Consider the following 11,523-nt stretch of genomic DNA (forward strand, 5'->3'; position numbering starts at 1 on the left):
TAAAACAATATCAAAGATGGTTAACACAAATCCACTACCATCATAGTATGCTCCTCACTTAGCTATGAATTCGTTTACCAACGTGAGTTTGGGAACGGAACTCCGCCATTAAGTGAGAAGAGGCTGTATTATTTACTAAGGAGGAAAATTTTTACAGTGAAAATGTACAATGTATAAAGAGACTCCTGTATGCAAGAATGCTTTATGTTCATTATTTGGTTTATTATAATATTCAATAGGAAGCACTAAACATGTGGGGGTCATACAGTGCCTAGGGAGTGGAAAGCATTCAAGACTTGTGATTTTATTGAATAACTGCATACTGTAGTTTAGAGTTTAATTTCATCACTTTATCTACTGAGTAATGTATTTTCTGTTAATAGATGAAAGATAATGTCAATACTGAATGATGGTGAAAGTGTTTCTTTATTTTTTGGGTCACCCTGTCTTAGTAGGAGACGGCCAGTGTGTTGGCAAAAAAAATGACTTTAGTGGGTTGGAAAATATGAATTCTTCACCATTAAGCGGGTTGTGCAATGGAGACATTTATATATTGTGCCTATGGGAAGAATTTCAAAAAACCTAACTCAGCATAATGTAATCTACCTTAGATTTTGAGATAAATACTGTGTTAGGTTAGGTTTGGTTTGGTTGGATTTAGTTTTTTAGGTTACCCCCAAAAAATTTTTTTTTCCAAATACTGTAGACCTGAAATATAACTGTCTCCATTACACAATCTATTTAATGTTGTAGAATTTACAGACTAAAAATCTGAGCAGCTGCAGTAAATATTCAACAAAATGCCCCAAAAAACATGATTTTTGCAAAACCCACATATTATACAGTAAACTATAAATTATCATCTAACTTTATTAAGAAGCTGAGTAATATTGACTAAATAATTTTCTAGTAGCCTTCCATATTATTATAATTTAAAAAAATGGCAAAAGACTTGTTTTAAATATTACTTTTAGCAGCAATTTTACTCAGCACAAACTACAGGAACCACACATACCTTTCTGTTTGACTTAAGCAGGAACCAGCAGCAAACAATACACAGGTTATGGAAGCAACGGGAAAAGAGGACAACAGCTGTCACCCACACACGATGCCCAATGTATTGTCCAACACAAGTGTAGTAATTTCTAAAGGAATGGAAAGTTGACATTTCTGATTATTATTATTTTCTGGAGAAGAACTACACCTATAAAGGTTATACAGCACCTGAGGAATGGAAGGTAATCAGATTTAATCCAAAGAAAAGTAGCTCCAATTCCCTGGATAGAGAGCCCTTCACCATCATCAGGTCACCCCTGCCCCCTACTCCTTGAAGGGAATATTTCTGATATTATAGTAGGAAAAACCCTGAGATAACACTACGCAGCTGAACAACATAACAAAGACCCAACAGATGGTAATACAACATGTTCCTATAGGAAGAAATAATGTATGTTACACTTAACAGTCTGTATGTTATAAGAGTCAAATAAAACTAATACACTGTTTGATGACTGGAAGCCAAACCCTGAGGGGCCACTATATATGTACATAAAATGATTGCAGATCATTATTTTTCTATTCATGACAAAGCGCTAAACCCACAGTAATTATAGGCACACCTCACTTTAAGGTGCTTCACTTTAGAACGCTTCGCTAATACGGCGCTTTCCAATTATATTTATTATTTTCAGCACTTGTCTTGCTCTTAAGATGGTTTTTGGCATATTTTGTATTATTTTTCTTGTACATCTTTTTAGTCCAATTGCACTTAATAAATGATAGTGTAAGCAAGTTTATAGGATTTTATATGCACTAGCAAGTGAAAAAGACACTGCAATTCACTTTAAAGCAATATTTGCTTTACAACGGTGGTCCTGCCCCGTCACCTGCTGTATTAGCAAGGTATGTATATCTGTATGCAGCAACTGGAGACTGGGAGGCAATTGAGTTTGATTCAAGGAAGGAGAGGGTTGCTCCAATTTCTTGCTTCAAGAGCACTTCACCAACATCTACATGCCACTCTTGAAAGGGAATGATCTCCATAAACTTTCATATATTTCTCATGGCAAAACTTTTGAAATGATTAAGTCGTTATTGCACAGCTTTACATAATCCTTAACAGGTAATACTGCACTACAAAAGACTACTAGTGCATTTTATTTAAAAAGAAACAATAAGCATTAAAAAACATACAACAAATATATGAATATAAAGAGCATCATAGAGGTAAAATGAAAAGACAAAATGATTGAATTTTATGTTGAAAATTTACACTACTGGTAACATTGATAATATTTAAGAAATTATTATACTGTACTACAACTTACAGAAAGACTTATCACAATTTATATATAGTACAGTCTCAGCTAAGACCCATAACCTAAAAGAATAGTACACAGTATCACAGAAATATGTTATTACAGTGTACATTACAAATGTTTTCATCTGAATCTGATGATCAACATCAGAAGTAATTACACCACAACCGGCACTCTATTACAACTGTTCTTTGGCATCCAAGATCAAGCACTGAATACCCATAAGTGTTTAGTGCTTTCTAGAATTGTTATTATTAATATTATTATATTTACAAGAAATTGTTGCAGTGAATATAATAATAATAACAATAATAATAATAATAATAATAATAATAATAATAATAATAATAATGGTAATAACTGAGTTGCCTGAACTCTGAAGATGTGCTGCATGAATGATGGTGAAATGAGTTTCCTTCTTTGTGACATCTTACCTTGCTGGGAAATATCTGTTAGGGTAAAAAAAAAAAAAAAAATCAAGTTCATCAAAATGACAAGACCCCAGGTGTGCCCCCTTCCAGTTCCAGTGAACAAATGTGAACAAGAAGCCACCTGACTGCTGCATAGTACTGTACACAAGTTACTGTACTTGTGGCCTGGTTCCAGACCAGGCCTCTTGGTTACGGCTTCATCAGTCAAGCTATTGGTGCTAGTAGCACACAGCTTGCAAAGTAAAAAGCAAAGCTGAAATTGTGAGGTTTAATGTTAATTAAGTGAAAGGATTCTCGGGGAGAGAACCTAGAAGGAAAATGAAGTTTGCTAATTATAAGCAATGTTGTTATTGCTGACAGGTGGTTTATACAGAATCTCATAGACTTAAAGAATTTAAGGCCATAGCCACATCTAATTTTCACGTAAGCCATGGAAAACGGAAAAAAATTAGACATTAAAAATATTAATAATGTTGAATTATTTTATGAAGATAGTGTTCCACCTTCACTGTTATTGGTGAGGAATACAAGGAAACATTTTGGACAGATAACTATTATTATTATATTGATGAGAAGGCTAGAAGACTGAGGAGACTGTGTCAGGACATACAGGAAAGACTTTCAGCTTTGTTACCTGGAGTTTACCTGGAGAGGGTTTCTGGGGTCAATGCCCCTGTGGCTCGGTCTGAAACCAGGCCACATGGTGGATCAGGGTCTGATCAACCAGGCTGTTACTGCTGGCCACACACAAACTGATGTACGAACCACAGCCCAGTTGGTCAGGTACTGACTTAAGGTGCCTGTCCAGTGCCTTCTTGAAGACAGTCAGGGGTCTATTGGTAATCCCCCTTATGTTTGGTGGGAGGCAGTTGAACAGTCTTGGGCCCTGGACACTTACTGTGTTGTCTCTCAATGTACTCGTGGCACCCCTGCTTTTCATCAGGAGAATGTTGCATCTCCATAGGGAGTGATTTTTGTGTGCAGGTTTGGTACCAATCCCTCCAGGACCTTCCAAGTGTATATTATCACGTACATGTATCTCTCTCATCTGCAGTCCAGGGAATACAGATCAAAGACTTTCAACCGTTTCTAGTAATTTAGGTGCCTTATTGTACTTATGTGTGCTGTGAAAGTTCTTTGTACGCTCTCCAGGTCTGCAATGTCACCAGCCTTGAAGAGGGCCGTTAGTGTACAGCAGTATTCCAGCCTAGAGAGAACAAGCGATTTGAAGAATGTCATCATGGGTTTGGCGTCCCTAGTTTTGAAGGTTCTCATTATCCATCCTATCATTTTCCTAGCCGATGAGGTAGATACATTGTTGTGGTCTTTGAAGGCAAGATCCTCTGACATTATCACTCCCAAGTCTTTCACATTTCTTTTTTGCTCTATTGTATGGTTAGAATTTGTCGTATACCCTGATACATTTTTAATTTCCTCAAGTTTTCCATATCTGAGTAGTTGAAATTTCTTCGCATTGAACTTCATATTGTTTTGAGTGGCCCATTTAAAGATTTGATTGATGTCCACTTGGAGTCTTGCAGTGTCTTTGATGGAGGTCACTGCCATGGCAATCCAGGTGTCATCTGCAAAGGAAGACATGGAGCTATGGCTTACATCTCTATGTCAGAAATGAGGATGAGGAATAGAATGGGAGCGAGTACTGTGCCTTGTGAAACAGAGCTCTGTTTGCTATTACTCTTTGTGTTTTATTTGTCAGGAAGACATAGATCCATCTACCAACTTTTCCTGTTATTCCTTTATCACGCATTTTGTGTGCTATTACACCATGGTCACACTTGTCGGAAGCTTTGGCTAAGTCTGTGTATGTATACTACATCTCTATTTTGTTCATCCTCAACAGCATCCAGGACCTTGTCATAGTGGTCCAGGAGCTGAGACAGGCAGGAGCATTCTGCTCTAAACCCGTGTTGCCCTAGGCTGTGTAATTGATGGGTATCTAGGTTGTTGGCTATCTTGCTTCTTAGAACCCTCTCAAAGATTTTTATAATATGGGATGTTAGTGCTATCGGTCTGTAGTTCTTTGCAATTGCTTTACTGCCACCTTTGTGGAGTGGGGCTATGTCTGTTTTTTTAGTATGTGGGGGATGACCCCTGTGTCCATGCTTCCTCTCCACAGAATGCTGAAAGTATGCGATAGGGGCTTCTTGCAATTCTTGATGAACATGGAGTTCCATGAGTCTGAGCCTGGGGCAGAGTGCATGGGCATGTCATTTATTGCCTTTTCAAAGTTTTGTGGAGTCAGGATAATATCCAACATTTTTGAGATGACCAAATTTTGGGTTTCCTTCATAAAGAATTCAATTGGATTGTCAACCCTTAGTCTGGGCAACAGCTTGCTGAACACTGAGTCGTATTGGGACTTCAATATCTCACTCATTTCTTGCAGTTATACGCCAACTGCAAAATGTACATCTCCCAAAACTGAATGGAAAGACTACCCCTAGTCTACAATACAGAAAATACTTGATTTACACTTAATATATCCTTTGGGAAAGGTTCCAAAAATATTTTTGAAAAGAGATGACAGACCTTCAGATAAATAAAAAAACATGGATTTGAACATCAATGTATGGTTAAAGAAAATCTATTTACTAATCTAATACCAGCTCTCTGATCCAGCAAATGGATGAAAGTGCTATATACTGTATTTTCCAGCAAAAAAAAAAAAAAAAAAAGTCTTGGAAAATCAGTCTGTGTCTTATATGCTCAAAATCAGGGTCAAGGGTCAGCTTTGGGTTATACTTTAGCAAGTTGTTTACTAATGCTATGTTACAACTGCTGGGAAACATCGTGCCAGCAAACAGCCCACACTTGTGCGTCTTATATGCCAGAAAATATGGTAACTTATGTGCTCTATAAAAAAGTATATTTTAAATGAGGTTTTAGTACTGCATTCTGATGATGAGGATGAGGCTTTGTGGAAACTATCAAGACAACAGACATGCCCATTAAGGTAGTAACTCAAAGGAGGTAACATTTCTATCACTTATTCCTTAGCTGTCTTTTTAGAAGTGCACATACATATAAATTTAAATTACCCTTTTTTTACCACACTAGCAGTCTCTTACTAAGGTAGGAGTTGCAACACCCACGCTTCTCCACTTGAGTGCTGGTACTGTACTATCCACTGGGGCTCAAGTAAAGTTAACTATTTACACTGAACCCCTTCATAAATGTTACCTTGATCACTCCAGAGCACACAAAGCCTTCATACAAAAACTACTCATCTCCACTCACCCAGAACTAACACACTCACACATGCCTGTTGGATGTTCATGCTCCTACCACTTTAAAACCTCTTTTGTACTTTCCCTCTAATCCTTCCTGGCATGACCCCTGCCCCTCATTCCTTCCACTCCAACTTACCCCCTTGGTAATCCAATTCTGCTCCATCCTCTCTAAATGCCTCAACTATAACTCAGAATTATACCTTTCATAACCCCACACCACTCCCCAATACCTCAATATTCACTTCTTTTACTACCCCATCTATAAATACTGTACATATATTAGACATCCACAGTGACATCACACATTCATGCCTCAGACCTACTTTTACTGGAAAATAGTCCATTACTCCCTTACATACACTAACATGAGCCTCACTCTCCACATAAACACTCTTCACTGTTTTTACTAACCTACCTATCAGCAACATCTGCCAAACTAAGGGATTATTATTATTATTATTATTATTATTATTATTATTATTATTATTATTTTTATTATTATTATTATTTTTATTATTATTACTATTATTATTATTATTATTATACAGTACTCACAGAAGATTGTTTAGCCTATATGGGTCCTTCAGCACCATTAAAGTTTTGTTTAACTATTGTTAAGTGAATAATTAACATTACTGAGTATATGACATATATAATAATTATTATTAATTTTACATTCAAGGGAAAACAGTAAATCCAGCATTTCAGGAATGAAAGATAATCAGATTTAATCCAAAGAAGGGAAGGGTAATTCTAATTCTTTGGAGGGAGAATAATTCAGCAGTCACAACCACCCCTCTAGAAGGAAGAAATGCAACTGACATACAGGCCATCCCAGGCTCTGATGACTGACGCACCTTCACAAATTCAAGAAGGTACACACTAATATACTATGTAACTACTTTCTTGTACAATACAATAATATCTATACTGTATCTTGAGCAAGATAAGCCTGCAGTTCTAACTGCAGTACTGTACAGTATAGTGGTACATAATAAACCTTAACCATAAAATATCAATATAAATCAAATCTCAAGGTTAAATGTATAATAATCATGGCTGCCACTTTACAACCTTACTAAACAAGGAGAAGGGGAAAAGGAGGTGGAGGAGGAGGGAAAAGATGATGAGAGACAGGAGGGGAAGAGAGAGAAAGAAAAGAAGGGGGAGAAGGATGAAGATGAGTTGGAGTGAGAGCAAACTGAAGGAGAGTGCAAGGAGGAGGTGGGAAGAGGAGCTATATCTAATGGTAAGCTGCTTTAGTGTTGTAATAACTGATGACAGTAGCAGGAAGGGGAGGAATAAAACTGTTTATCATATTATGTTACTGTTGATTTTTCAATCTTTTTTTTTTCATGAGGAAGAGTCAGTCTTATCAAATACTCTTTGAGGGTCTGATAGAGCTGCATGAACCTTCACAAGAACTATGGCAAAGATGAATTAAGATGCAGAATACAAAGGAACACCTCCAAATTTCCCCCAAGTAGGTGCTGAAATAACAACTATTTTCTTTCTGGAGGTTCCATTAGTAACAATGCTAAAATAGAAGTCGCAGAGAACCTCGGACATCTCACATACAACCTTCAACAACTAATTTTGCATCTTTAACAAGTTACTGTATGCAAAATAAACATGAGATACTGAGTATCTGACCCTCTGCCACTGCACCACTCAATTCTTTACTGAGAAAAATGTTAAACTAATATATACAGTGCATAACATGAAAAAATTCAGTGTAATACAAAATGGCTTAGCTTTAAGTTTAACATACACAAAGCTCGGAATGTCTTCAATGTTCAAAAAGAATTTTTACAGCTATACAAATAATTCAAGCTAAATAATCATTTGACAGAAAACAAATTATTAATGATCAAACTATAATTTCTTTGATAATACTGTACTGTATAATAGTGGAAGCACAATATTGACAAGTCTCTTACTGAAAAGTGGTATGGCAAAACATTTCCTCTGTCTTTTTCCAAAAGTCTTTTATTATTGTCAATATCAAACTATATTTCTCTTGCAGTTACATCACTGCATAATCTTTTATTATTGTCAATATCAAACTACATTTCTCTTGCAGTTACATCACTGCATAATCTTTTATTATTGTCAATATCAAACTACATTTCTCCTGCAGTTCCATCACTGCATAATCTTTTATTATTGTCAATATCAAACTACATTTCTCTTGCAGTTCCATCACTGCATAATCTTTTATTATTGTCAATATCGAACTATATTTCTCCTGCAGTTCCATCAACATATAATACTGATTCACAGATTTAGTCTTCAACTTGGTGGTAAAATAATTTTGTACCACATAACTCTGCATGATAATCATACCTTTCAATTCAATCAACATAAATTAAAAATGGAGACTCATTATGAAACCATCTCAATTACAAACATTTAGTAGAAATGTTCATATGATTAATATGACCAAATGTGTTTGTTTTACCCTTCATAATAAAAATTATGATTTCATAACTGACCAAATGATAATACAGTAAAAGCCAAAGGAAACTATAACAAATCAATGATATTAAACAAGTTATCATCATCAAGGAAATTAAATAAATTAATTACAATGTAACTATGTTACATTATAGTTCTGTTTCCTAAGCAGTGATTGGATCAATAGTTCTGCTTCCTAAGCAGTGCTCTGATCAATAGTTCTGCTTCCTAAGCAGTGATTGGATCAATAATTTGGCTTCCTAAGTAGTGCTTGGATCAATAATTCTGCTTCCTAAGCAGTGATTGGATCAATAATTCTGCTTCCTAAGCAGTGATTGGATCAATAATTCTGCTTCCTAAGCAGTGCTTGGATCAATAGTTCTGCTTCCTAAGCAGTGCTTGGATCAAACTAGTTCTTAATGAACATAAACTTTCAAGAAATATACATTATTCACATGTATTGTACCTGTCACACATGCACGCAGAACACGGCAAGAACATGAAGTTTATTAATAAGGTAACTGTTATGGAGTAACAGTTCTGTTGATCTACCATTACTGAAAACAGAACTTATCCTTCCATAACAGTCCTCAAGCTAAATAAGTGAAGAGATTCCCTCACTATGGGAATGTTAGCTGTAATAATGTGAAAATGATGGGCCTGCCATTGAATACAAGTACAGAGCTGCATTTTGGTATACAGTGGACCCCCGGTTTACGATCAGCTCCCAATGCGACCAATTATTTAAGTGTATTTATGTAAGTGCGTTTGTATGTGTATGTTTGGGGGTCTGAAATGGACTAATCTAATTCACAATATTCCTTATGGGAACAAATTCGGTCAGTACTGGCACCTGAACATACTTCTGGAATGAAATAATATTGTAAACCAGGGGTCCACTGTATTGTTCTGTAAGGGACAAAATAGTAATCATACTGAGCTTGGAAATGCCTTGGAAAATGAATATGTTCCAGTGGGATGTGAAGTGTTGACGGTTAAGCAAGCTCTAGGGATACCTGGAGTGTACCTGGGTTATACCTGGAGGATTTTCGGGAGGTCAATGTCCCCATGGCCCAGTCAGTGACCAGACCTCGCAGTGGATCAGGAATGTCTATTATCCTTCACAACGTATTTTTACTGGCCAGTTTCAACATTTAATTGTGCTACTCATTTTATGTACACTCATGACTCATCCCTTGTACTGTACTACCCATTTTATGTACATGCATAAAGATATATTAACCAAACTATGCTACAGGTTAAGTCAGTGATTAATAAGTCTCATGTTAAAAGAGAAATGTGACTAGGCATATGAGATTAAGCATAAAATATGGCTGTTAACCAGATCTTTGAAATGCCTACATGTATATGGTAATTATACTTTGCATGCATGATTAAACATTACATAAAGAATGGGTGTCTAGCACATTGTATATGTAAAAAAGTGTTTTTAACATATAATAAAACTGCCTTGGCAGGCAACGGCCAATTTATTAAAAAATAAAACTCTCTAATTTCCATATTTTACATCAACATTCACGGGCTGGTACCCGAAGTACAGGTATACAAACACCGGGACTGGCATCAAAAACACCATCTGCAGGAATAATGGGAAATGCAAGAACATACTGGTACTATGCATAACTCATGTTCAGGGGTTGAGCATTTGCTTCAGAATAAAAAAAAACAAAAAAACAGGCTTGATTCCCAGATATGGTGAGATATGTGAAAAAAATGTCCTTACACCTGCTGCCTCTGTTCACTTAACAGCAAACAGGTGGTTGGATTTTAATTGGCTGCTGTGGACTGCATCTTGGAACCAAAAAGAGCCCAAAAGATATAAGCTACACTCCTAGACTTTCTTGGGTTATAGTGGCTTACTAACCCAAGAAATATCTTCTTCTTCTTCTTCTTCTTTACAACTCCCAGCTCAAGCCAAACCAGTATTGATCTAGTATAAGTCAAAGATTAACATTGACACAATGGCTAAAATGCCTGGCCTAATGAATTACTGGAGAGAAAACTTGCATTAACCTAAACCTATTAACATTCTAGAAATGTTACATAGAACATTAATATTTGAAATTACATAAAAGGGAAATGGTAAGATAACATACTCAAAGATATTCAATCATGTTAAATTATGTTTCAACACCTATCATATTAACCACAGTATACTGTATTAATTTCAAAACTGACTTACATTACATTCGAGTACTGCATACAGTACAATTTGCAAAGTATTACATATTATTTTTGTAAGTAATATGTACTGTCATCCACACTGTAGCTAATGTGCCTTCTTGTAGAAGGTAGATCACTCAATATTCAAATTTCAAATGTACATGTTATTAGTGTACAAGTGTTGAGTATAGTATTAAGACAATTAGTTAAAGCTTAATTTAGAGTAAAATAGCTTTGTATTTTCAGTGGTGTTCCACTGGCATTGTGCAGAGATATGTCAAAGCAACAATAAACAAAGAAAAATGTTTAGGATTCACTTAGGTATCAATTCTAAGTGATTCTAACCATCACTCTTCACTTAGGTATTCTAAGTGACTCTAACCATCACTCTTCAGGGTAAGCATGCACTTGTACCTCAACTTTTATGGTTTCCTGAGGTAGCAGATGAGTGGTATCACTGATGCTGCCTTCACCAATGTCTTTCTCCCCACAGTCCTCATCCAAGGGTCCCTCAAGTAAGCTGTCCACTTCAGCAACTTTCTCACACTGCCCATGAACTCCCCCTGAATCATTAAGCTCATGTCCAACATTTTCAAAAGCCAAATCCATACTGTCTATATTACGAGAAAACTGCTCAAGCTCAGACGCGGGACGAAGCACCACAGATGACGGCACAGTTTCTGCTGTCCCATATGAACTACGTATACATGAATTACCTTCTGATCCTTGGGTTGAGTTTGTTGGTACCTTGGGAAGAGTGGAATAATAGGTGCCCAGGACTCTACTTGGAAGATCAAATACCGCAAAAAAGAAGTATCCAAGGCCAGCACCAACCACAACAGCGATGGTGAAGTATGCATTGTAAGTCATGACCACAAGCAT

The 11,523-nt window shown here is 36.3% G+C and overlaps 1 protein-coding gene across 4 annotated transcripts in view; it reads right to left on the minus strand.

Moving 5' to 3' along the window:
• LOC128702152 (uncharacterized) overlaps nucleotides 1–11,523 on the minus strand; it is a 173,650-nt gene that overhangs the window by 148,819 nt on the left and 13,308 nt on the right. For 3 of the 4 annotated variants that reach the window (XM_053796221.2, XM_053796222.2, XM_053796223.2), the window contains exon 4: nucleotides 2,246–11,523. This exon is cut by the window's right edge and continues 64 nt beyond it. In XM_053796221.2, coding sequence (XP_053652196.1) covers nucleotides 11,026–11,523 — 498 coding nt within the window. In that variant the 3' untranslated portion in view covers nucleotides 2,246–11,025. Of the gene's footprint in view, nucleotides 1–2,245 lie in introns of those variants that run through there. The other variant, XR_011394324.1, reaches the window with a different exon arrangement.

The sequence above is a fragment of the Cherax quadricarinatus genome, chromosome 83 (assembly GCF_038502225.1).
Source record: "Cherax quadricarinatus isolate ZL_2023a chromosome 83, ASM3850222v1, whole genome shotgun sequence".
In the NCBI taxonomy this organism is placed as follows: domain Eukaryota; kingdom Metazoa; phylum Arthropoda; class Malacostraca; order Decapoda; family Parastacidae; genus Cherax; species Cherax quadricarinatus.